Source organism: Choloepus didactylus, chromosome 1 (assembly GCF_015220235.1).
Source record: "Choloepus didactylus isolate mChoDid1 chromosome 1, mChoDid1.pri, whole genome shotgun sequence".
NCBI lineage: Eukaryota > Metazoa > Chordata > Mammalia > Pilosa > Megalonychidae > Choloepus > Choloepus didactylus.
In genome coordinates this window covers 14,732,874-14,760,733 of record NC_051307.1, presented here as the reverse complement: position 1 = coordinate 14,760,733, position 27,860 = coordinate 14,732,874, and the positions used below count along the sequence as shown (strand labels likewise).

At 39.6% G+C, this 27,860-nt stretch overlaps 1 protein-coding gene and 1 long non-coding RNA gene across 3 annotated transcripts in view; one reads left to right on the top strand and one right to left on the bottom strand.

Annotated features, from left to right (window-relative positions):
* IFNAR1 (interferon alpha and beta receptor subunit 1) overlaps positions 1–26,507 on the top strand; it is a 33,518-nt gene extending 7,011 nt beyond the window's left edge. Inside the window, exons 1-11 of one of the 2 annotated variants that reach the window (XM_037832320.1) lie at positions 12,994–13,119; positions 13,396–13,511; positions 16,669–16,847; positions 18,980–19,137; positions 19,252–19,393; positions 20,287–20,401; positions 20,834–21,033; positions 21,131–21,285; positions 23,281–23,431; positions 24,071–24,216; positions 25,444–26,507. In XM_037832320.1, coding sequence (XP_037688248.1) covers positions 16,676–16,847; positions 18,980–19,137; positions 19,252–19,393; positions 20,287–20,401; positions 20,834–21,033; positions 21,131–21,285; positions 23,281–23,431; positions 24,071–24,216; positions 25,444–25,683 — 1,479 coding nt within the window. In that variant the 5' untranslated portion in view covers positions 12,994–13,119; positions 13,396–13,511; positions 16,669–16,675 and the 3' untranslated portion in view covers positions 25,684–26,507. Of the gene's footprint in view, positions 1–12,993; positions 13,120–13,395; positions 13,512–16,668; positions 16,848–18,979; positions 19,138–19,251; positions 19,394–20,286; positions 20,402–20,833; positions 21,034–21,130; positions 21,286–23,280; positions 23,432–24,070; positions 24,217–25,443 lie in introns of those variants that run through there. The other variant, XM_037832311.1, reaches the window with a different exon arrangement.
* LOC119531268 overlaps positions 24,066–27,860 on the bottom strand; it is a 38,337-nt gene continuing 34,542 nt past the window's right edge. The window contains exon 3 of the long non-coding RNA XR_005216292.1: positions 24,066–24,249. This is a non-coding gene — a long non-coding RNA (uncharacterized LOC119531268). The remainder of the gene's footprint in view (positions 24,250–27,860) is intronic.

Sequence of the window (27,860 nt, the reverse complement as noted above, 5' to 3'; positions counted from 1 at the left end):
ATCAGACTGTCAAATACTGAAGAGAAGGAGCAAGTTCTGAAAGCAGCAAGAGAAAAGCAATTCACCGCTTACAAGGGAAACAGCATAAGACTAAGTACTGACTATTCAGCGGCCACCATGGAGGCGAGAAGGCAGTGGCATGACATATTTAAAATTCTGAGGGAGAAAAATTTCCAACCAAGAATTCTTTATCCAGCAAAGCTCTCCTTCAAATTTGAGGGAGAGCTTAAATTTTTCAGAGACAAGCAAATGCTGAGAGAATTTCCTAACAAGAGGCCTGCCCTATTGACATACTAAAGGGAGTCCTACAGACAGAGAAACAAAGAAAGGACAGAGAGAGATAGAGAAAGGTTCAATACTAAAGAGATTCAATATTGGTTCATTATAGGACAGTAAGAGGGGAAAAGAATATATCTGACAAACATAAACCAAAGGATAGGATGGCTATTCAACAAATGCCTTCACAGCAGTAACGTTGAATGTAAATGGATTAAACTCCCCAGTTAAGAGATATAGATTGGCAGAATGGATCAAAAAATATGAACCATCAATATGTTGCATACAAGAGACTCAGACACAGGGACACAAAGAAATTGAAAGGATGGAAAAAATTTCATGCAAGCTACAGCCAAAAGAAAGCAGGAGTAGCTATATTAATTTCAGGTAAAATAGATGTTAAATGCAAGAATGTTATGAGAGACAAAGAAGGCCACTACATACTAATAAAAGGGGCAATTCAGCAAGAAGAAATAACAATCATAAATGTTTATGCACCCAATCACGGTGCCACCAAATACATGAGACAAACACTGGCAAAACTAAAGGAAGCAATTGATGTTTCCATGATAACTGTGGGAGACTTCAACACATCACTCTCTCCTATAGATAGATCAACCAGACAGAAGACCAATAAGGAAATTGAAAACCTAAACAATCTGATAAATGAATTGGATTTAACAGACATATATAGAACATTACATCCCAAATCACCAGGATACACATTCTTCTCTAGTGCTCACGGAACTTTCTCCAGAATAGACCATATGCTGGGACATAAAACAAGCCTCAATAAAATTTTAAAAAATTGAAATTATTCAAAGCACATTCTCTGACTACGATGGAATACAATCAGAAGTCAATAACCATCAGAGACTTAGAAAATTCACAAATACCTGGAGGTTAAACAACACACTCCTGAACAGTTAGTGGGTTAAAGAAGAAATAACAAGAGAAATTGCTAAATATTTAGAAATGAATGAAAATGAGAACACAACATATCAAAACCTATGGTATGTAGCAAAAGCGGTACTGAGGGGGAAGTTTATAGCACTAAACACATACATCAAAAAGGAAGAAAGAGCTAAAATCACAGAACTAATGGAGCAACTGAAGAAGCTAGAAAATGAACAGCAAACTAATCCTAAACCAAGTAGAAGAAAAGAAATAAGGATTAAAGCAGAAATAAATGACATAGAGAACAAAAAAAGAGAGAGAGACAATAAATAATCACAAGAGTTGGTTCTTTGAGAAGATCAACAAGATTAACAAGCCCCTAGCTAGACTGACAAAATCAAAAAGAGAGAAGACCCATGTAAACAAAATAATAAATGAGAAAGGTGATGTTACCGTGGATCCCGATGAAATTAAAAAAAATTATGAGAGGATACTATGAACAACTGTATGCCAACTAACTAGATAATGTAGAAGAAATGGACAATTTCCTGGAAACATATGAACAACCTAGACTGACCAGAGAAGAAGTAGAAGACCTCCACCAACCAATCACAAGCAAAGAGATCCAACCCAGTCATCAAAAAGCTTCCCACAAATAAATGCCCAGGGCCAGATGGCTTCACAGGGGAATTCTACCAAACTTTCCAAAAAGAACTGACACCAATCTTACTTAAACTGTTTCAAACCATTGAAGAAAACGGAACACATACCTAACACATTTTATGAAGTTAACATCAGTCTAATACCAAAACCAGGCAAAGATGCCACAAAGAAGGACAACTACAGGCCAATCTCCCTAACGAATATAGATGTAAAAATTCTCAACAAAATACTTGCAAATCGAATCCAAGGACACGTTTAAAAAATCATACACCATGACCAAGTGGGGTTCATTCCAGGCATGCAAGGATGGTTCAGCATAAGAAAATCAGTGTAATACAACACATTAACAAATCAAAAGAGAAAAATCAAATGATCATCTCAATAGATGCTGAAAAAGCATTTGACAAAATCCAACATCACTTTTTGATAAAAACACTTCAAAAGGTAGGAATTGAAGGAAACTTCCTCAATATGATAAAGACCATATATGAAAAACCCACAGCCAGCATAGTACTCAATGATGAGAGACTGAAAGCCTTCCCTCTAAGATCAGGAATGAGACAAGGATGCCCAGTGTCACCACTGTTATTCAACATTGTGCTAGAAGTCCTAGCCAGGGCAATCAGGCAAGACAAAGAAATAAAAGGCATCCAAATTGGAAAGGAAGAAGTAAAACTGTCGTTATTTGCAGATGATATGATCTTATATCTGGAGAACCCTGAGAAATCGACGATACAGCTACTGGAGCTAATAAACAAATTTAGCAAAGTAGCGGGATACAAGATTAATGCACATAAGTCAGTAATGTTTCTATATGCTAGAAATGAAAGAAGTGAAGAGATACTCAAGAAAAAGATACCACTTTGAATAGCAACTAAAAAAATCAGGTACCTAGGAATAAACTTAACCAAAGATGTAAAAGACCTATACAAAGAAAACTACATAACTCTATTAAAAGAAAGGGAACTTAAAAGATGGAAAGATATTCCATGTTCATGGATAGGAAGGCTAAATGTCATTAAGATGTCAATTCTACCCAAACTCACCTACAGATTCAATGCAATCCCAATCAAAATTCCAACAACCTACTTTGCAGACTTGGAAAAGCTGGTTATCAAATTTATTTGGAAAGGGAAGATGACTTGAATTGCTAAAAACACTCTAAAAAAGAGAAACAAAGTGGGAGGACTTACACTCCCTGACTGTGAAGCTTACTATAAAGCCACAGTAGTCAGAACAGCATGGTACTCCACAAAGATAGGTATGTCAATCAATAGAACCAAATTGAGAATTTGGAGATAGACCCCGAGATCTACAGCTGAATGATCTTTGATAAAGCCCCCAAAGCCACTGAACTGGGACATAACAGTCTTTTCAACAAATGGGGCTGGGAGAGTCGAATATCCATATCCAAAAGAATGAAAGAAGACCCCTACTTCACACCCCACACAAAAATTAACTCAAAGTGGATCAAAGACCTCAATATAAAAGACAGTATCATAAAACTCCTAGAAGATAATATAGGGAGACAGCTTCAAGACCTTGTATTAGGAGGTCACTTCCTAGACCTTACACCCAAAGCACAAGCAACAAAAGTAAAAATAGATAAATGGGAACTCCTCAAGCTTAGAAGTTTCTGTACCTCAAAGGAATTTGTCAAAAGGTGAAGAGGCAGCCAACTCAATGGGAGAAAATTTTTGGAAGCCATGTATCTGACAAAAGACTGATACCTTGCATATATAAAGAAATCCTACAACTCAATGACAGTAGTACAGACAACCCAATTATAAAATGGGCAAAAGATATGAAGAGACAGTTCTCTGAAGGGGAAATACAAATGGCCAAAACACACATGAAAAAATGTTCAGCTTCACTAGCTATTAGAGAGATGCAAATTAAGACCACAATGAGATACTATCTCACACCAATTAGAATGGCTGCCATTAAACAAATAGGGAACTACAAATGCTGGAGAGGATGTGGAGAAATTGGAACTCATTCATTGCTGGTGGGACTGTATAATGGTTCAGCCACTCTGGAAGACAGTCTGGCAGTTCCTTGGAAAACTAGATATAGAGTCACTGTGCCAGTTTGAATGTATTATGTCCCCCCAAACGCCATTATCTTTGATGTAATCTTGTGTGGGCAGATGTTATCACTATTGACTAGACTCTAATTCTTTGAGTATTTCTTTGGAATGCACCCCACTCAGCTGTGGGTAATGACTCTGATTGGATAATTTCCATGGAGGTGTTGCTCCACCCATTTGGGGTGGGTCTGAGTTGATCAGTGGAGCCATATAAATGAGCTGACTGGCAGAGGAAACTCAGTGCAGCTGCAGCTCTGAGTGATGTTTTGAAGAGGAGCTACAGCCAAGAGGGACACTTTGAAGAAAGCACAGGAGCTGCAGATGAAAGACAGTTTGAAGATGGCCATTAAAAGCAGACTCTTGCTCCAGAGAAGCTGAGAGAGGACAAATATCCCAGGTGCAACTAAGAGTGACATTTTTGAGGAACTGCTGCCTAGAGAGGAATGTCCTGGGAGAAAGCCATTTTGAAACCAGAACTTGGAGCAGATGCCAGCCACGTGCTTTCCCAGCTAACAGAGGTTTTCCAGACACCGTTGGCCATCCTCCAGTGAAGGTACCCGATTGCTGATGTGTTACCTTGGACACTTTATGGCCTTAAGACTAACTGTGTAACCAAATAAACCCCCTTTTATAAAAGCCAGTCCATTTCTGGTGTTTTGCATTCAAGCAGCATTAGCAAACTAAAGTTCAAGGCAAGAACATAAATCTTGTGCATGCTATTCCATCATGGTCAAAGGCAGAAATCATATACATATATATATATATATATATATGTTTTTAGATACTTTCTTCCCTCTATTTTCTGTTATCCCTTAAACTGTTACTAGTAGAAAGTTGTACCTACTGGATTGATCCTTGATGTGTCTTAATTTGTTCTCTCTAGTTTGTCTCTCTTTCTGTTTTTGCCCTTGTGCCAGTTTGAATGTATTGTGTCCCCCAAATGCCATTATCTTTGATGTAATCTTGTGTGGGCAGACTTTATCAGTTTTGATTAGATTTCTTTGAGTGTTTCTTTGGAGATGCACCCTGATTGGATATTTCCATGGAGGCGTGGCCCCACCCATTCAGGGTGGGCCTTGATCAGTGGAGCCATATAAATGAGCTGACAGGCAGAGGGAACTCAGTGCAGTTGTTAGTGATGTTTTGAAGAGGAGCTACAGCCAAGAGGGACACTTTGAAGAAAGCACAGGAGCTGCAGATGAAAGACAGTTTGAAGACGGCCATTGAAAGCAGACTCTTGCTCCAGAGAAGCTGAGAGAGGACAAATATCCCAAGTGCTACTAAGAGTGACATTTTTGAGGAACTGCTGCCTAGAGAGGAATGTCCTGGGAGGAAGCCATTTTGAAACCAGAACTTTGGAGCAGTTGCCAGCTACGTGCCTTCCCAGCTAACAGGTTTTCCAGACGCCACTGACCATCTTCCTGTGAAGGTACCTGATTGCTGATGTGTTACCTTGGACACTTTATGGCCTTAAGACTGTAACTTTGTAACCAAATAAACCCCCTTTTATAAAAGCCAATCCATTTCTGGTGTTTTGCGTGCTGGCAGCATTAGCAAACTAGAACAGTCACCCTTCGATCCAGCAGTTGCACTTCTCGGTATATACCTGAAAGATCTGAAAGCAGTGATGCAAACAGGTCTCTGCATGCCAGTGTTCATAGCAGCATTATTCACAATTGCCAAGAGATGGAAACAACCCAAATGTCCTTCAAAAGATGAGTGGATAAATAAACTGTGGTATATACACACAATGGAATACTATGCAGCAGTAAGAAGGAATGATGTTGTGAAACATATGACTACTTGGCTGAACCTTGAAGACATAATGCTGAGTGAAATAAGCCAGGCACAAAAAAGAGAAATATTATATGCTATCACTAATGTGAACATTGCTGGGGGAGAATGCATGGGGTGTTGGGCTTCCCCACCTCGATGGTTGCTCATGTTCTCACAGACATTGGGGACTGGTGATTTGATGGACTGAGCCCTCGATCGTGGGACTGGCCCTTGGGAACTGTTACTGCAAAGGAGAGGCTAGGCCTGCTTATAATTGTGCCTAAGTATCTCCTCCTGAATGCTTCTCTATTGCTCAGATGTGGCCTTCTCTCTCTAGCTAAGGCAACTTGCCAGATGAAATCACTGCACTCCCCCTATGTGGGATCTGACACCCAGGGGTGTAAATACCCCTGGCAACATGGAACATGACTCCCAGGGAGGAATCTGGACCTGGCATTGTGGGATGGAGAACATCTTCTTGACCAAAAGTGGGATGTGAAATAAGTTTCAGTGGCTGAGAGGTTCCAGAAGGAGCCGAGAGTTTACTCTGGTGGGCACTCTTAGCATAATATAGATAACCCTTTTTAGGTTCTAATGAATTTGGAATAGCTAGCAGTAAATACCTGAAACTATCAAACTACAACCCACAATCCTTGAATCTTGAAGACAATTGTATAAAAATGTAGCTTATGAGGGATGACAATGTGACCGGGAATGCCATGTGGATCACACTGCCCTTTGTCCAGTATATGGATGGATGAGTAGAAACATGGAGGCAAAAAAAAAAAAAAAAAAAGCACCCAGTGATCTTTTTTACTTTATTTGTTCTTTTTCACTTTAATTTTTATTCTTATTACTTTTGTGTGTGTGGTAATGAAAATGTTCAAAAATTAATTTTGGTGATGGACACACAACTATATGGTGGTACTCTAAACAGTTGATTGTACTCAATTAATTTGGTGATGGACACACAACTATATGGTGGTACTGTGAACAAATTGATTGTACTCTTTGTATGACTGTATGGTATGTGAATATATCTCAATAAAATTGAAGTTGTTTTTTTAAGTCACTAGACCTCCCCAGGGGAAGAAAAAATGTAGACAAAGCATGGAAACTCCCCTCCCCTGATTACTGTTGAGAACAAATCTCCACATCTTTGTGTCACAAGACCCTGCTGAAACTGTTCTTACATCCTCCTTGTCCTAACCCTTATAATCCACCTCTTGTCACCCCCTGCTTTTGTGGAACGCTAACTTCCGTCTTTCCCAGCCCACTGCCACCTTGGAATGATAACTCCATTAAGTCCTATTAAACTGTTGTCTAACTCTGTGCCTCAGGTATTCTTGGTCCTAGTGCAGAGCTAGTTTGTGACAATTGACAAGCCAGCCAGGAGGATCTAAAAGCCACCAGCCATAGCAGGCATAAATTCTATAGGAAGGGAGAGTCTAGGGAAAATCCCAAATTGTCCCATATCATCCATAGGGAGGGGTGGCTGCCCTCCTAGACAAATGGGGACCGCCACAAGTGAAAACTTGGGCAGAGTTGCTAAGTGTTTTGCAACAGCATGTCATTTAGAAGAGAGAGTAAAATTAGAGAGATAAGCACCTTGCCCAGGCTGAAATGAAGGACTCTCTTAACTGATTGCTTGCTCCCAGTGGATGATCAGCTAGAGACTCTGGCATGCAGATATGCACAAGACTGTAAGTTGCCTCAGGCTCAAGTCTGGAGAGTTTTAGCCTGGAGAATTTTAGTCTGGAGAATTTCCAAGGACCTCTTCCTTGGAAGAGGAAGGAGAGGAAGAATGGGAACACTTTGATGCGATTTAAAAAAAAAAAAAAAATGGAAAGATGTTTGTTATGAGCCTAAGAAAATATTTATTTCTTTAACACAATTGGGCCTCAGTATGATTTAAAATCAGGAGAGAAATGGCTCTATGTAAAGAACATGGTATTATAATTGTTCTGCAAAAGGGTAGAAATGGGATAAAATGATGTGTATTCAATTCTGTGTTTGCCCCTCTGAAAAGTATTTGTGTTTCTTTTTCTTATGACTAACGCTCTGTTTGTCTTGTCTGCCCATTCAGTGTATTGTTGTCTTGTCTGCCTCTTTAATGTAAGTTCTTGTACCCCCCCCAGACAGTAATAACAAGTTAACAAAAATTCTTAAAGAGCTCTATTTGAATTACTTAAAAATGAATAAGCAATTTTATATGTAAATTAGTACTCCTGGAGTCCCAAAAGGAAAATAAAAAACCTCTTTGCAGCAGGGTTCAAAGCTTTAGTTCTGTAATTACTGTAAACAAACTTGGACATTGACAAGAAACTGCCCGTGGAATTTCCCTAAGGCAGCTGAAGGCTGCCAGAGGGCTGCCTCTGGAAAAGGCAAAAAGACCTTTCCCAATTGTCCAGATCACAGCTTTAAGTGAAGTAGATCTAATAATTGGAAATAATTAAAAGTGGGGTGTAGAATCTCCCAAATCCCACTGCCCTGAGTTAAAACTTTTAAATCTAAGTTCAACAAGATAAGCCTCTTTCTATCAGTCTCCACTATCCCTGCCTCCAAAGCCTAAGCACCTACGGCAGCTATGGGGGAAGGGCCAGGGGCAGAAAAATGGGGGAGATGTGGTTTAAACAAGGTATCATCGCCATTGTGTGCCGCAGTTCTGAACATCGCTGGTTTATTACAAAAAGTTAATACCCAGTTGTGTCACTATCATTTTGTATTGGATCTTGCTAATTTTTTTTTGTTGTTGAGTAAAATCAAGCCAGCCTGCATTAGCCTTCTTCTGGGGTATCCAACAATGGACTTTTACTTTGCTTCCCCACGGTTATGTACATAGCCTGACCATCTGCCATGGTTTCGTGGCAAAGGATTTGGCTAAGTAGAAAAGTCCCACAAGTGTAACTCTTATTTCACTATCCAGTAACTCTCTTTAAGGTGCCGTGTTTCCCTGCGCCACAAACACCACAGCAACTAATGGCTTTCCTGGGGTTGTTGGGGATATTGGAAACCTTTGTTCCTTACTTAGCCCAAATGTTAAAACCCTTGTATGTCTTGATTAGAAAAGGCCATCCCTGGGAATGGAACACCTCCCAGCAGGCTGCAGTTAAAAAGGCAAGAGGGCAGTAGCACAGGCACAAGCACTGCAGGGCAGAGATCCAGACGTGCCCCATGAGTTAGATGTAGTCGGCACTAACGTTGGCTTTGGGTGGGGTCTGTGGCAGAGGCAATATTCTAAACGAATGCCCCTTGGCTTTGGTCACCACTGTGGAAAGGGGCAGAACTGAGATACAGCCCCCTAAAAAAGCAATTGTATGCTGCATATAATGCAAGTGGAGGAACTGACGCAAAGATGCCCAGTCACTTTAAAAAGGGCCATCCCTATTCAGAGGTGGATAACTGACATAGCTTCTAAGCCACGCTCTGGCAGTGCCCAGCTGAGCACACTGGTCAGGTGGAGAGTGTACCTGCTGCAGCACAGCATTTTCAATACCAGCCCTCTGAATGCAGAAATGCAGGAGATTCTTGGACCACTATCCTATGTAGAGGATTCAGAAGTTCAAGTTGCTACACTTGAGGTAGCTGTTGAAATGACAAGAGTTATGGAAAGACATCTGGGATGCTCACCAACAACAAAGGTAACTTGCCAACAGCTAGCGGACACCACTAAAGAGTGCCTTTTGTGCTCTCTGTGTCGGCCACATAGGCTTCCACACCAGATGGGATGTGTGGGTTACATCAGTCACCTTCTGTTCTCGAGGTGTGCATTTACTGCCATGGACACAGCTACAGAACTTTTGTTAGCTTTCCCAGTGGGAAAGGCAAACCAGCGGGTCACCATCAGCTGTTTGGAAAGGTTATGCACTCTGTATGGCCTACCTACACAAATAGACAGTGTTCGGGAATCCCTTTTACTGAACAAATGACCCAAACATGGGCAGCGGACTATAAAATCTCTACAACAGAAGGTTTTGTCAGGCCCTCACCCACCTGAATGCCACACTTAGAGCTGTCGCCCCAGCTCCTATTGAAATGCTAACAGCCAGACCAAGGCAAGCATTGAGAATCCAAGTTAAAGGGCCAGCTGCTTTACAGCCCAAGTGGGGAAGTAATTTATTGTTGCCTGTGCCTCAGACCATACAAAACGGGGAAAGCGAGGTCAGTTGGCCTTGGTGCTGGCCTATGCAGCTGCATTGGTTAGGAATCCGAAGTCCCTGGGGGAATAGGAGTTACCCAAAATATTGCAGTAAGGCCCAAATGTCTGTTAAAATCTTTTATCACCAATCCTGGGCCTCCTATTCCCATGGGACCCTTATGCATGACTATGTGGACTCTTGTTACACCCGGCTTAACAATTAACATAATGGTAGAAAACTTTCAAGATTTGCAAAATGTTCTAGTTTGCTAATGCTGCCAGAATGCAAAACACCAGAAATGGATTGGCTTTTATAAAAGGGGGGTTATTTGGTAACACAGTTACAGTCTTAAGGCCATAAAGTATCCAAGGTAACACATCAGCAATCGGGTACCTTCACTGGAGGATGGCCAGTGGCGTCCGGAAAATCTCTGTTAGCTGGGAAGGCACATGGCCTGCATCTGCTCCAAGTTCTGGTTTCAAAATGGCTTTCTCCCAGGACGTTCCTCTCTAGGCTTCAGCTTCTCAAAAATGTCACTCTCAGTTGCTCTTGGGGCGTTTGTCCTCTCTTAGCTTCTCCGGAGCAAAAATCTGCTTTCAAAGGCTGTCTCCAAAATGTCTTCTGTAAGCTGAAGCTCCTCTCTCAGTTCCAGTGCTTTCTTCAAAGTGTCCCTCTTGGCTACAGCTCCTCTTCAGAATGTCACTCTTAGCTGCACTGAGTTCCTTCTGTTTGTCAGCTCATTTATATGGCTCCAGTAATTTAATTTAGATCCACCCTGAATGGGCAGGCCACCACCTCCATGGAAATTACCCAAAGTCATCACCCACAGTTGGGTGGGGCACATCTCCATGGAAACACTCAAAGAATTACAGTCTAATCAATGCTGATAGATCTGCCCACACAAGATTACATCAAAGATAATGGCGTTTGGGGGGACATAATATATTCAAACTGGCACACAAAGGGAGAATGTCTGGTATTTAAAACCTCCCCATAATGTTCCTCTGCCCGGTACCTTGTTATCAACCAGTGGAAATCAAGCATGTATATTGTTAAATCAGCAGATACTACCCCTTATTGTTCCCCATAAACATCTTTCTTTTTGCCTAGCAGACAGCTTCCTGCAGTGGGCCTCAGCAGTAACTCATGCCCACAGTTGAACCCAGTGTTGGGTTTGCATGGATTTGCCACCTTTAGATGCTACTAGCCTTTCTTGTACTGTGACCCCTGAAAATTGGACTGTGTGGAGTAGCCTACTGGCCTGGCAGAATTCAGGAGTTATCAATAGACCCTTTGTCTAAATGGTTGCGTTTCCTTTCTTGACCATGGCAGCATCTCTTTGTAAATTTGTTATCTCTGGTGGGGTGGGGGGACTTCTAGTGTTCTGTTGTCCATGGATGCAATGTCTGTCCTATGGTCAATGTAGTCTTCTACATGGGCTTGGATTGTGGGGGCCCCCTCCCCTCCATAGTGATTTCACGTAGCCGGCTACTTGACTGGATAGACGTTACGTCATCAGACCTCCCCAGGGGAAGAAAACGTATATTGTTAACAAAGCACTGAAATTCCCCTCCCCTGATCACTGTTGATAACCGAGGTCCATACCCCTGTGTCACAAGACACTGCCGAAACTGTTCCTACACCCTACTTGTCCTAACCCTTGTAAACCACCCCGGTACCCCCTGCTTTTGGCAGTGCTAACTTCTGTCTTTCCCAGCCTGCCACCACCGTGGAACCATAACTCCTGTTAAGTCCTATTAAACTCATGTCTAACTCCGTGCTTGGTAAATTCTTGGTCTGAAGGCTAAGCTGGGTTGTGACAAGTGTGATACCAATCAAAGAGGAGGTTCTCTGCCAGACGCACATAACAGCCGATCTATGATGCCACGTTTCAAGGGGAGAAAGAGTTTATTGTACAATGAAGCAGGGAGATCTGATATGGCCTATGAGTCTAAAATCTGTCTCCCAGAGTCGTAGGAGTTTAAGGGTTTTGTGGCTTCTTGAAAGGGGAGATGGAATTGTTACCATTACAATAACAAGTATAAACAACTACAATTTACAAATATAAAGGAGTGGAGCTAAGCTAGAACTAAGCTGGGATAACCATTAACATAACAAGTATGAACACTGTAGCCAACAGTTAGTTCTGGGTTCACCCAAGTTCCTTCATTAACATTAGGGGTTGTCTTCGTGGCAAGACTCTAAAGTTGTGAAACAGGATTGAGGGGTGGGGCACAAGGGGGGGCCGGTCAGGAGGATTTTACATTTTGCAACTCAGTGGGTTTCAGCAATTTCAGGTATTTTTGGCTATTCTACAATATACTAGAAAGTAAGAAAAAGACATCTTTATAGTGATTCAATCATAATTGTTTGTTAAATCTTAATTTCTCAGTTACAGATATGCAGATTAAATTATATAGCATGCAAGAGAAGTGCAAGGTCAGCATGAGGAGCAGTATTTGGGGAAGTTTTCTTTAAGGAATCCAACTTGAGCTGGGCCTTGGGGATTTCCATAGTCAGGAAGAGAAGTGAACTGCATGTTGGAGGGGCTGGGAAGGAAAAATGAGACAGGAGGAGTTGGAAGATCTGTGTTAGGAGTAGTAAGAAGTAAAGGTTCAGACTTGATGTAATCTACAGTCAGGGCCTTGTCAGGTTCCTCAAGGGCTTGGCTGATGTGATAACTGTTCATATGTCTTTTTCCATTTTGTTTTGTGACTATTCAGTTCCTGTGAATAGCTTTCAACTTTGAAATCACACCTCTTCAGTTCTGTATTGAAGCAGCCATCTCTAAGCATAGTGTGAAAGCAAATCAAGGCTGTCAAACAGTCGAACCCTGTACCCTTTGCGTCAGTATTACCTCAAAGACCAAAGAAAATTCCTATTTTTATACAGACCTTTTTTTTTTTTCCAGTTTTAAACACAACTGTTACTTTTTATAGATGAAGAAGACTCCACCTTTTTCTAGCTCTCTCTAATGCAGAGATATAAACAATTAGGAGCCTGGCTGTGCTGAGAGTGATTAGGTTTTTTTAGATTTTTACATACTTTATTTAAACATATTCATTCTTTAGTCAGTGATGTGAAGGGGAGAATAACTTTTTGATATCTATACAATGCATGTATAATTATTTTCTTCCTTCTTGTTGCCGTTATAGATGGAAAAGATCTAAAATCTCCGTGGAACGTAGAGGTCTCCATCATAGATGACACCTTTATCCTGAGGTGGAACTGGAGCAGTGAGTCTATCGGGAACGTGACTTTTTCAGCAGATTATCAAATGTATGTGTCTCTACTTGTTGATTTGCTGGAATACCTGAATAATTTTTATAATTTTAACACCATGGGATTTTTTATTTTTTTTTCAGATTAGGAAACATTTGGTTTTCTCTATTATTTAAAAATGTTGCATCTACTTTACATACTATTAATAACTTCATTTCTACAAATAGAGACTTAGTCAATTTCATCTTTGGGCATTAAAACAAAAGAGTTTTGGGGATGAAGGTAGGAGGCAGTTTCTCTAATTTGCAGCCATATCTTCTCTGACTGCTCTAGATGCTGTGGCTTCTTCAAATTAAAATTGTGGTCTGAACTTGAGCATGTCCTGAGAATATAGGAAAGTATCCCAAAAAAGCCCATCAGAGATCTTGGAATAGAGAGGAAAAAAAAAGGTATATGTGTATATTCATATGTATATTTAAAGTTACCTTTATAATAAAGAGCAAAGCCCCAGACACTGCCCTTATACTTTGGTTCCTTCACAAGTTATTGCTTATGCTAAATTCTGTAGTCCATAAATATCTTTTACTCTTCCATTCGGACTTTTAACATCAAATGCATTATTTCAGTGTGTCCTTACCCTGTTTTATTTTGTCAGCTTTATAAACAATTTGTTTTGCAAAAATATGCTAACTACAAATTTGGGGAAAACTGTGGCGTGGTGTGGCATAATGCAAGCTGGGGCAGGTTACAAACTGGAGCCAAACTACTTGGGCTTAAATCTACCCTCTTTTAATAACTCTATGTATCTCAGTTTCCTTACCTAAATGGACTTAGTAACTAATATGACCATATAATTTAGCATCCAAAACAGGATACTTTTAAAAAAGAAGAGAGACATCTAATTTCACATAATCTGCAACAACAGGCTTAACCAGGACTGCCCTAGGCAAAATGGGACGGGACACCCTAGTAAGAGTAGTAAATTATCTAACTCAGAAGGTTGTTGTAAGTATTGAATAGTTGTATATAAAGTGCGCAGTGGCATTGATTAAAATGATAAATTGACGTGTAATAGCGGCAGCAAACAGGTATTTTCTAATACAGTGTTTCATAGAATATAGGACATGCACCATTGGTATACTCCATATACCACAGATAAATGATACACATACACATAAGCAAGATATTAAGATTCCAGGGGGCGGATCTAAGATGGCGGCATAGAGAGGAGTGGAAGCTAAGTAGTCCCCCTGGAACAACTGAAAAAAAACCAGAAACAACTAGTAAATAATCTGGAATAACTGCAGGGGGACAAACATGACCATCTACTCATCATACACTAACCTAAATTGGGAGGAATGCCTGAGATCACAGCATAAAATCTGTAAGTAAGAACTGCAGATCAAATCGGGAGACCCCTCCCCCACAGCCCGAGCTACAAAGCCTTGTGGTGCCAGAGAGAAGCCTTCTCCCAGCAAGCGAATATAGCTCAGCTGAGCTCCACCTGGGGGTTTTAATTAGCAAGTGTGAACTGCTCAGTAGGAATCCCCAGCAAGTAGACAGAGGCTTTGGGTGATGACTGACCTTGGAGAGCCGGAGGGTCGCCTCTGTTCCTTTTTCGACTCAGTGGAGAAAGCCTTGGCCTTTTTCAGTTCCCAGTTCTGTGACCCAGACGGGTGTGGTACAGGCAGAGAGAGACCATTGAAATGCTAATGACCTCTCCCTAAGGCATCTATCTTCTCTAAGAGGAAAGGGGTGGGGCCCAGCTCTACTACCAGCCTTTATTCAGAACTTACACCAGTCAAGAATTATAGGCTAATCTTTGCATCAGGCTGGGAGCGCCCCTGCACAGCGTGGCAGCCCAGGGCTTCCCTTGAGGGACGACACGCACTAGTGATGTAGCACAGCCTTCCCTCAGCAGAGGTCCTGGAAGATCACAGCTGAGAAGGGGGGCCCTCTTGGAAAACCCCGGGATGCTACGTCAATGCCTGTGGTTCGTGGGTCAGCGACAGAGAGGGTCTGGGGCAGAACTGAAATGAAGGCTTAGACTCTTGCAGTGGTCTTGAATCTCCAGGAACACCTGGGAGGTTTGAATGTTAAAGCTGCCCTGCCTCCCTAGCCACCCAGACACACGCACCACATTCAGGACAGACAGCTCCAACAACAAACCCAAACTGAGTCCACTAACTGGACCCCACAAAAATCATTTCCCCACACACCACAGAGATAGAGTTGGGGACAACTGACTTGAGGGGTATAGGTGACTCGCAGATGCCATCTGCTGGTTAGTTGGAGAAAGAGTACGCCACCAACTTGTATCTCTAAGGTTCCAGTGCCCATAGAACAAATGCTATCTAAAAAAATTCAGTGTTTGCAACTTACATGTAGAGTATATTATGATGGGTGTAATGTTTAGCATTCATTCTTTCATAAAACAAATGGTGGGTGCCTTTTATGCTGAGCACTCTTCTGGGTGATCAGAATACGTCAGTGAGCAGGAGAGGCCTTTATATGCAAAAGTGGTTATAATAGAGCATACGGTTGCATCTCCTGGAGCAGGACCGAAAGACAAATGTAAAGGGCGAGGGTGGGTTGAAATAATACCAAGGCTTAGTTTTAAATTTATGAAAAGGTTTTCTGTTTATAATAATAAAAGTTACTGGGTTTTTAATGTATCTTTAAAATGAAATATACAATATTACTTAAAAAGGGGAGAAAAAGAACAGCTAATAGTAGAATTAGGCTTGACAAAAATGCCTTCTCAGAGGACAGCTTCTGTGCCTGCTTTCGGTAGGCAGGGTTTACCATAGGGGAAAAAAAAAAGGAATTCTAGTTTATTATTTCTTACTTTCACCCTAGTCTCTTCTCCCCACTTTGTAGCAGCATGTCCTTTCTGCTTTAGACATTCCGTGCCAGCTTGATTTCTTCATCAGTTTGCTTCTGTTAAAAAAAAATCTAATCTCATTCGCTTAAATTTTGATAGACCAATTACATTTAGAGGAATTTGTTAGTTAATATTAGCATTTTTAAGTTTTATGTTTCCCATGATGGAATGGAAGGAATTCAGGAGATCAGCAAGCAGAAGTGGTGTTGTGGTTTGGGGGAGGGCAGGGGAAACTCTGAAATCACACTGATTCTGTTGTAAGGTCAACCTCATGGGTAGATTAATTCATGAGAGGAGGTCAGAAGGGAATAATGAAATCCATTTCCCAGATTTTCAGTGAGGAAGTCAAGGTCCAGAAACACAAAGTAATGTCAGAAGTCACCCAATTTACTTTTAACAAAAACAGCACTAAATCTACTTTTACATTATGGTTCATTTCTCTGCTTCCTTGAAATCCTAATGGAGCCACCCACAAAATTAAATATAGAACTATATTTTAAAATTAACTATCAGATTATTCCATTTATATAAATAATAACTTGGTATACAGGCATTGGAGAAGTCTGGAAAGATATAAACTAAAACGTTAATAGGACATTAACTCAATTAGAAGAAATGGCTACTTAAACTAGATTTATAAGGTTGGTGAACTGAAAACTTACTTGATACTCTTTTGTATTTATACCTTGGTTCATTCATTCATATGCTTTTCTGTTTTAAAGACCTGGAATGGATAACTGGATAAAATTGCCTGGGTGTCAGTATATTACTGGTACCAAATGCAACTTTTCTTCTGCCAAGCTAAATGTTTATAAAGAAATCAAATTGCGTATAAGAGCAGAAAAAGGAAACAATACTTCTCCATGGTATGAGGTTGACTCATTTATACCATTTCAAAAAGGTAAGAAAAAGTTGCTAGCCGAATTAGATGTAATTCTTTATTAAGTATGACTAGAACAGTGTACTTCCCAAGTCCATTCAATTTCATCATGTAGTATCTTTCATCTGTAAAAAATAAAAAAGAAAGATTCCCTTAAACCTTTATTTCCTTCCTGCAACTACCCCATTTCTCTGTTTTTCATATAGTAGTGGTTCTTACAGGGTGGTCTGGGGACACTAGGGTTTCTTTCAGGAGAATTGGTAAGGAGAAAACTATTTTCATAATAATTCTACGATGTGTTTGCCCTTTTCGTTCTCGTTCTCTTACATACTTACGGTGGAGTTTTCCAGAGGCTGCTTGATGTGTGTGAATGCAGAAGTAATTATAGAATCTGTATGTCTTCTTTTATGCCAGACATTAAAGAGTTTTCAAAAAAATGTAAAATGGTACCTCTCTTCTCATTAAGTTTTTGGTTTTGAGAAAATAAAGCTTTTTTTTTTTTTTAACAAATATTTGGTAAAATTTAATGGGTGTGACATTGTTATTTTAATTGCCAAGTATTTTCAAAATTTTTTCATTTTAATTTTTAATATGCTAAGTATTGAAAGACATAACCCATTTAAACAAAAGCCCTTTGGGAACCTCAGTAATTTTTTTAAGATTGTAAAGGGATCCTGAGAACCACTGCCAAAACCACCCCAAAAGAACTGTCTGTACTTGTCTATACTTCCTTCCTCTGCTTTCCCCCCATTCCCTCTTCAGCTCTCTATGATCAAGCTTTGTTCCTCATCACTTTACTAAACCACTCTTGTCAAGGTCACCAGTGATCGCCACAAGCCCAGTCCATTTGCAATCCCAGGCCCTCTTCTGACTTGGCCCCTCTGTAGCACAGCTGGAGTTAGAGCCCCCTTCCTTCCCTTGACCTCCACGGCGTTGCTCTTTCCTGGCTCTCCTCCTACTTCGTTGGTTGCTCCTTTTCAGTCGCTCTGCCACTTTCTTCTCATCTTCCAGATCTTTAAGTGTTGGACTGTCACAGGGCTCAGTCGTTGAACTGCTTCTCTTCCTTTTCTACTTTTGCTTCGCTAGTAATCTTACAGCTGTAAATACCATCTGTAGGCTGTTGACTCCCCAAATTATACTACCAGTCCCATTCCTTCACCTGACCTTTAGACTTATATCACCAGCTTGCTATTCACCCTCTCTCCTCAGACATCTAAACGTCAAATCCAAATAAAGCTCTTGATTTTCTCCTTAAAACCTGTTCTCCCTGTAATATATTCCATCTCAGTTAATGACAGTACCATTTGCCCATTTATTTGCTCAGGCCAAGAGCCTGGGCATTATCATTGACACAACTTTTCCTCATATCCTACATCCAGTTCATCAACAAATTCTGTCTGCTCTACCTTAAAAGTATATCCTGAATCTGATCCTTTCTGACTTCCATCGCTGCCACAGCCTTTACCAAGCGACTTTCTTTCTCACTTGAACTCCTATAGTAGCTTAAGTAAGAGTATGTACTCTCCCCACTTCCATTGACCAAATGATCTTTCCAAGGCGTAAATCAGATCATGGCACTCTTCCAGTCTCCATCCGCCAGTGACTTTTCACAGACTCAGCTGTGACCACAAAGCCCTTCCTTGGCTGTCTGGCCTCTAGCTACCTCTCCTATCTCATTTTCATCACCTCTCAGCCTTGTTTTCTTCTGTTCGGCTGTGCTAGCCCCTCACTGTCTCCAGAAAATGCCAAACATGTTCGCATCTTAGGGGCTTTGTACTTTTTCCCTCAGCCTAGAGTATTTTTTCCCTAGATATTTACATGCCTTTACTCCTTCCCTTTATTCAGATCTCAGCACAAATGTCACTTTCTCAGAAAGACTTTTGACCAACTTAATCTAAAACAGTGCTTGCTATTGTTTGCTGTTCCTTTACATCACTTTATTTTTGTTTATAGCACATGGGGCGTTATATGTAGTTGTTTATTTCTTGGTTTGGTTTTTTCCCCCAAGACCCACACTAGAACATAAACTCTGTAAGGACGGGGACTTCTCTGTTTACCATGCCAGGTACTTTCAAGTGATTGAAATATTTGTTGAATAAATGTTTTGGCGTGATAGTAACAAAGGTATATAAAAATTGTTTTGACTTTTACAGCTCAGATTGGTCCTCCAGAAGTACATTTAGAAGCTGAAGATAAGGCAATAATCATCAACATCTCCCCTCCTGGAACAGAAGATAGTGTCATGTGGGCTATGGATAGTTTCAGCTTTACATATAGTTTAGTTATCTGGAAAAATTCTTCAAGTGTAGAAGTAAGCTTTTTTTTTTTTTTCCTTTGTTTTAATGTGAGAGAAAAATGTGATGAGTTAATTCTAAACTTTGATTTTCTACTTTTTTTAAAAATAGACTTTTTTTTTATTTTGTAGAAAAGGATTGCAACTGTTTATTCTGGAGATAAGATTTATAAACTCTCACCGGAGACTACTTATTGTTTAAAAGTTAAAGCAAGACTACGTTTGCAGAGAAAAGTTGGTTTCTACAGTCCAGTGTATTGTATAAATACCACGGGTAAGAAGGAGGTTTTGCTTTATAGTCAATAATTATATACAGGTTGACAATATATTAATCTTGGCATTTTCCCTGTAGTTGATGAAGTTTATATGAAGGTTTGATGGATATTAAAAGCACTGGTTATAACAGTATTTGTGTAAGTCAAAAATGTTATTTGGGAATTTTTTCTGAAGTAAAATAATTTTACTTGAAAGCAAAAATATATTGTAATGACAGAAACTGCTTTTATTTGTTTCAGAATCCACAAAAAAGGGGAGGTAGTTGCTAGTAGAACAAGTTAGTCTTCTAAAAAGTATGACTTTATAAGTGGTCTAATGTTGTTAGAATATGAAAGCATCCCAATTTATAAGTCAGTAGCATCTTGCCAGTGATCAAGGTCAAGACTAGGAATTAGGATTTGTTTATTATTTTAATTATAAATGTATTATGCTTTATTTTTTAAATCAAACAATACTGAAGGATTTAAAGTAAACTTTTCCCTTTTGTGCCTCTGTCATTCCCCCTGTATTTCTTTTACCAGAGATAAATATTGCTTACAGTTTGTGTGTATCCTTCTATCCTTTTTTCTGGGCTGATACAGAGTTCTTTGGGTTTTGTTTTTAAATAAAAAATAGTATCATACCAGACATATTTTACAACTTGTTTTGTTTTTTAACCTAAGTTATTGAGGATGTCTTTCTCTGACAGTACATATAGATCTGCTGCATTCTTTTAAATGACTACATATGTTGACATTGTGTGAATATACACCATTAACTTATTTGACTATTACCTTATGACAAGGAAATGTAAACCTTTTATCTTCTTGTTCCTGCTGTTAGAAATTCTTACCATATATTATCTCACTCGTGTAAAAATGTATGCTTTTTTGTGTATTCTTTGGCTTCTAGCTGAAAATGAACTGCCTCCACCAGAAAATATAGAAATTGACGCTAAAAATCAGAACTATGTTCTTAAATGGGATTACTTGTATGAAAACGTGACCTTTCAAGTTCAGTGGCTTCAGTAAGTTCCATTTCATACATTTCCTTTTGCCCTCTTTATTTTATTATTTTGAGTATCTTTTCACTTCACTTCAGTCTCCTGCAACTCCTTGCACCCAGCCTGATTGAAAGGTGGTTATGATGCATTAGAGACTCGGGAGATTGAAGACTAGTCCCAACTCTGCCAGCAAATAGCTGGATGATACTGAGATTTCTTCATTTGTTGTAAAGTGAGGGCATTCTGATACTATCTAAGGTACTTACCAGCTCTTCTAAGACAACTTTGTACCTCTAGTTGATTGTGTTGTTTCCCACTGGATTGTGAGTCTCTTGAGGGTATGGACTGTTTGTTTCTGTGACCTTAGCCCCTGGGGAGTGTCTAGCATATTGTGGGTGCTTGAAAAATATTTACTGAATTTATGTTTGAATTAAAGAAATTTTTTTTGCCTTAAAGTGCTTTTTTTAAAAAGACTCTTGGGAACCATTCAGATAAATGGAAACAAATACCTGAGTGTAAAAACGTCAAAACTACCCAGTGTGTCTTTCCTCGGAGAGTTTTCCAAAAAGGAATTTACTTCCTCCGTGTAAAAGCGTCCAATGGAATTAACACGTCTCTTTGGTCTGAAGAGAAAAAATTTGTGCCCGAAATACAAAGTGAGGAAATAGTTTTTACTTGAGATTTTAATTCTCCAATTTGGTATGAGTTTTAAAAATTGTTTCTAATCTAAATGTCTTCACAATTTTTTTCTAGCTGCCGTATTTCCCCCAGTCATCAGCATGAAACCTATTAACAATTCCCTGCGTATCTATCTTGGCGCTCCAAAAGAGTCAGAAAACAAGTCTGTGAACCAGTATTACCCAATAATTTATGAAATTGTTTTTTGGGAAAATACATCAACTGCTGAGGTAAAAGACTTGTCATTTAGAGTTATAACTACGATTTGGGTAAACAAAGCCTGAATTTCTAGTTTCAGAGAAATTCGTGAATGAGAATTGCTAGGGTTAAAACCAGAGGAATTTGCATTTTTAACGTGATTCCCAGGTATTCGTGCAAACCAGGGTTTCTCAGCTTGAGCAATGTGGACATTTGGGACCAGATAATTCTCTGTTGCGGGGTGTGTCCTGTGCGTTGTGGGATGTTTAGCAGCATCCCAGCTTCTACCCGCTGGATGCTTGTAGCACCCCCTCCACCACCCCCAGTCATTACAACCAAACATGTCTCCAGACATTGTCAGAGGTCCCCTTGGAGGCACAATTGCCCCAGTTAAACCACTGGTCTGAGTCCCACATTTTCAGTGGGAGCAGTATCACCTCCGAGGGGGCAAAACCCAGTTCTTGGGGTACAGAAGAATCTATGATATTACAATGGTTTGTGGCCCTCCAAAGCTTATGGTGGGGGAGTGATTAGAAAAAAAATCATCTAAAAATCTCCCTTGGGGAGTAGTAATGAAAAAAGGGTTGAGAAACACTGGTCTAAACACTAACATTCAAAAACCACTTACACAGATAATATAGAACATCAGATAATCTGCATGGTTCCTAGATCACTTTTCCCTTGTAGAATTACAATCAAGGAATCAATTTTTAAAAATCTTGTGCATTCAAGTTGGTGAATTCGGTAACTTCATTTTCTGTTGGAAGTCTAAGCAAATTCCAGTGAGTTGTCTGCTTTTGTTGTAACTATCTGAGTATACTGTAACCACAGCATGATTCAGCCTGTTTAGAGTTAGGATCAGTTTTCAGTTGTCCCTGGATCAGACAAACCTGAATTGGTGTCTCAAGCTACGAAGTTAATGAAACCTTAGGCAAGGTGCCTAAGACTTTGTTTCCTCTTCTCTGTAGCAGTGGTATAGTGCCTGAATTTTTCAGAAGCATATTTATAATGTTTAAAACAGGTACCATAAATGACAATACCCAGCACATCACTTCACAAATAGTAAAGGTTCAACAAATTTTGGTTGCTGTCCTATCCTATGTGGCTTAATACATAAATAATTATAATAGCAACTGATATTTATGAATACTTACATTGTGTCAGGCACTATGCTAAGCATTTTACATAATTTGTCTCTGGCATTCTTCAAAGCAACCCTCCCATATGGTATGATAGAGTAAACTATTATTCAGCATATATTTGGGATGGAGCATTCTGTCCTGCCTCACTGATGCTGGGCTTGTCTGTGGGACTTGGATGTGGAATGGGAGTGGATGTGCTGCGAGCTGAGGCCTTAAACACTATCAGCGTGCTTGTGTCGTTTGGCTTGGTGCTTGTGCTTCTGCCATCTGCCAGGAGAAAACCTGCCCTCCATAATCCCAATCTGAGTAGGATGAGAGCCTGGTGGAGCAGGCCAAAACCTGGCCCACAGCCTCAGTGAGAGCTGCCAAACTGGAGACTCAGGAATGAGGGAAAGAAATAATTATTGTTTCGAGGCACTAAATGTTGGGATGGTTGTTACACGGCATTGTTAAGGTGATAGCTGTCCAATAACGGAATGGAGCAATAATTATCCTCATTTTATAGATCAGGAGGTGAGGGCCTGAGACTAAAGTACTCACCTAAGGTCCCGTACAGTGACACCTTGAATCAGGCAGTTTAAGGCTGGGACACCCACTCTTAGTCGTTCTTAACCACTACCTAGAGGTAAACCAGTTGAAATTAAACCAGCTTAAGTTAGAGTTGTCTTAGGAGTCTATCACGTGATTTTTGGGCAGCAGCATTTTTAACTTGCTGATTTGGTTTTAAGGCATTGTCTGAAACAAATTTATGTTGCTTAAACACATGTAACTGTTGGTGAGAGACCAGTACTAGATTGAATATTTAAGGAATTCAGAAAATTGGTATTTCCTATCGTTATTCATGAAGTGACTAAACTTTATCAATGATTTCATTATTTTTTATAGAGCAAAATGCTAGAGAATAAAACTGATTTTACTCTTCCTAACTTACAACCGCTGACTGTGTATTGTGTCAAAGCAAGAGCACTTGTTGAAGATGAAAAATGGAATAAAAGCAGTGTTTTTAGTGATATTGTATGTGAGAAAACACAGCCAGGTTAGAATCTTTCTCTGTATCTTATTTTTTTAATGTAACTGGACTTAATAAAAATAATTTAACACTTAAAAATTAATTGTAAAATATTTCTTTTCTGCAAATATGCACAACTAATGTTTTCTTAATGAACTATATGAATCAAAATTAAACCGTCAAGCTAAAAGTCTTTAAGAAAATAGTTTTCAGAAAATATTTTTAATTCTCTACTCGATTCATTATTTTTTGAATGTTTGATATTTCAACCAGTAGTCACATAATTTCCTTTCATTATTGTGGTTTAGTATTCAATGAGCCTATTAATTTAACAAAAATTTTTTAAATCAAAAGATCACTTAGTTCAAAATGTAAATTTATGTAGGAATAGCTTAGTCTCATTTTCTATTTTACAGCTTCTCATGTTGGCTTGGAGATGCTTAATCACAGAATTTTTTTTTTTTTCTTTTTTTTTTTTTCCTTTTTCATCTTACAAATTGTATGTTGTAGAAATGCTGGAAAATACTTTACATGTAAGGATGTTTTTTAATAGATTTTTTTTATTTCCTTTCACCTGACTAGTCTTTCACATAAATTGTCAGAACTATTAAAGTATTTGTGAGTCAAGACACATATTGATGTTAAACATCATTTATTTGTTTTTAGGAAAGACCTCCAAAACCTGGATTATAATTGGAATTTGCATTGCATTATTTTCCTTCCCACTTGTCATTTATGCTGTGAAAGGCCTCTTGAAATGTATCAAATATGTTTTCTTTCCATCACATAAACCTCCTTCCAGTATAGATGAGGTATGTTATTTTTCTTTGCCAAGCTGGGTTTTTCTGAAAACAAACAGGAAACACAACTGATTTCAACAGAGTATATGTTTTCTTGATATCCCCAAAACAATACAGACTGATTTAGGTATCTTCTGCAATGTTTTAGTATATTAACTTTAGAAACAGGCATTTAATGTAATACCATAACATGGAATAGTAAGGTTTGCCCTTAACCCCATGTTTTTCTAACACTTTGACTACTGTAGTATTTGTTTTACCATTTAAAGTCTTTGTGATTCTTCACAATATATCAAAAGACTGAAACATTATCAGGGTAGAAAGTGTATTCTGTGGATGAAATCACAGAAAATGAACTCTAAAAATATGGCATTTGCTTTCATCATCCTGCAGTTTTTTGCTTGGCCTTCCTGTGAGATTAGTGTATTTAGTGAAAGCACTAAATGCTGAAACCTCAGCATAGAACTTGTGCCTGGGGAGTGACACATTCCCCTAGGGCAGGTGTGCAGTTGCTCACCTTGTGTGACAGGCAGTACAGCTATGAAATTAGGCTTTGGAGTTAGAGAGACCAAACAGCTAATTGTTGACAAGGTGTAATATGTTTGCTCTGTGAGCTTGAACGTATGATTTTAGAGTAAACAAGTATCCCAACTGTAAAACGGGGCCATTAGTACCTAATTTTTGAGGAATAGGAGATTATCCATAAAAGTCAGCTCAGTAAAAATTAGCTATTTAACTCTTATACCCAAGTTTTTAAATATCTCTGTACACTCTTTATATTCATAACTGTTTTTTTTAAGAGACATAACTAGTTACAACAGCTGAATTATTTGTAGTTGAAGAGGAAAAAGTCCATCACTTTTGTTTCCTCTGGGTATCTGTGGGTTGAATTAAAAAACAATTACTGTTTCAAAATAAAATACCCAAGATCCCAGTGCTCTCTCTTTTCTGTCCTGTCCTGTGCTCTTCTACCACCTACCCCTGGTAGCACAGGGCACCTTTCTCAGGTACTCTTGATGTAGTCACCAAAAAAAGATAGTAAGATTTAGTAAGTTCACTAATGATAACTTTATTCTAGAAATAATGCAGTTGGTATGCTCTTTGCTTACGTTTTAATGTGCATGTCAGAAGATAGGTTTTCTAAATAATGGACATAAGAAGTTAAAACTATTAGAACTGGAAAACTAATTTTTACCATTTTAAATAATCTGTTTCTATTCTTTCCCTTTTTGAAATTAGTATTTCTCTGAAAAGCCACTAAAGAATCTACTCCTTTCCACTTCTGAGGAACAAACTGAAAGATGTTTCATAATTGAAAATACAAGCACTATTACTACCTTCGAAGAAACTCATGAAATTGACGAAAATCACAAACAATACAATTCCCAAACTAGTCGAGACTCAGGAAACTATTCTAATGAAGATGAAAATAGTGAGGATAAAGCAAGTGAAGAACTTCTACAGCAGAAGACAATGTGACCAGAAATGAACTCTAAATTTTGGGCAGATTGGTAAGAATTTTACTGTGGGAGCCTGAGCTCCGTGCTCCTCTCAGTAACTGTAAAGAGAATATAAAATATAAATGAAAATATCAGTAAGCAACTTAACAATTTAAAAATGAAATTACAGATGTTTGGAGAAAAGTTTCTACATTCATACTCATTCGTAAAGTCTTAAAAGACCTGTTGTTGGACCTGCCTTTCATGAAATGAGTTAAGAGGGCCACTCATCTTTTCCCTGGTGTATAAGTGTCATGGTGCTGGTCCTGTTTTGACACTGTGTCCGTGTCAGCTAATGCTGTCACGGATGCTGCTGGTTCCTGTGTGTGTCATCTGTTCAGCCTCCATACCCAGTATTATATTTCATTATTTTTCAGGAGATATTGAGAAATTCAGTCCTTTCTTTGGCATGAGGTAAGCCCTTGGGAAATTTATTTAGAAAAGCCTGAATACCATCATCACTTGGTTTTCTGTAAAGTAGCTTACTCTTGAAAACAGCCCCAGATGCCAGCAAGATGATCCTTAGTAACTCCCCAAGTCTTCTGTCCATTTATCCCAAGAACCTTGGGGTCCTGCCTCAAGTTACTTGCTCCTTACATGATTTAGAATTGAAACCAAGTACTCTTACTATGCGTTAAAATTTCAGGATTAGAGAGTGACGTAATGCACATGGCGTCATAAACAGCTACTGAAAACTTCTCTCCAGAGGTTCAATGAAGAAAAGGACAATTCTGAATTGTTTGAAACTCTGGAGGAGGATATAGACTAGAGAAGGACCCTGCAAATGGCAAACTGAAGAAAGAGAAGAAATAGCAGGTAGGAATCTTCCGTCCCAGACCAGCCAGTCCTCTCCCCGCCCAAACTCGGTCTTCATGTGGGAAAGGCACAGAATCAGCAGAGAGGACCCCTCCCACCAGGGACACGGATTTTAAAATCTCTCACAGCAGTGAGACAGACCCCCATCATTTGAAGACCCAGGGGACAGGGGAGGACATTTCAAGGCCCAGGTCAGTGAGGCACAAAGAGACTGAGAAAACGTGGGCAGAGACAGTGTTTACAGCCCTGGGTCTGAAAGCCCCTCCCCACCCTTAAGGGAAGCAGCAGCCAGCAGCCATTTCCTTGCCTTAGGGACAGCTGGAGTACTGGGTCAGCTGAGGGAGTACTTTGCCACAGGTGGAGCCCACATTGAGCCAGATTTTGGCCAGCAAAGCGAGGACATAGGAATCCTGCAGTTTCAGCACACCTGTGTTAACATACCTTGTGCTCAGAGGCAAAGCAGCTCAGAGGACGATTACATTACCAAACAGTGCCATTTCCTGGACAGTCCAGAAGGTGCAAGGGAATTGAAACACTTTTAAAAAGATGTTCCACACCCTTTCTTAGGAGCGTAGGAGCTGGTCTACATGCCTTGTACAGAAACCTGGCCCTGTTTGGGATGAGAAATAGGGAAGACACAACTGTTAAAGCAGGGCTCTAAAACAAACCCAGGTCTTGCTGGCTGGCAGGAAACAGCACCACTGGAAGCCAACAGATTTGTATTACCACACACAGTGAACTTACTGGGGTGCGCAGTGTCTACCTCCCATCCCTAAGGCAGGCCACAGTGGTTACCTGATTTTGGGGGGAAGACTGAGGGGCAGAGCCAATCTGTCAACTGGCCAGCAAGAGAAAGATAAGATAGAGCTCAAAGCAACCAATAAGAAAAAGAGAGAAAACAACCTCCAGAATAAACTAATCAAGAAAATCAGATGCCTAGACAGCAAAGAATCACGAGCCATACCAGGAAACACGAAGATATGGCCCAGTCAAAGGAACAAATTGACACCTCAACTGAGATTCAAGAGTTGAAACAACTAATTATAGATGTTCAAGCAAATCTGCTAAATCAAATCAATGAGTTGAAAGAAAGTGTGACAAAAGAGATGAAGGATATAAAGAAGACACTGTGACCATAAGGAAGAATTCGTAAGCTTGAAAAAACAAATGGCAGAACTTGTGGGAATGAAAGAAGAGATGAAAAAAAACAATGGAGACATACAACAGCAGACTTGAAGAGGCAGAAGAAAGGATTAATGAACTAGAGGACAGAACATCTGAAATCCTACACACAAAAGAACAGGGAAAATATGAGCAGGGGATCAGGGAACTGAATGACAA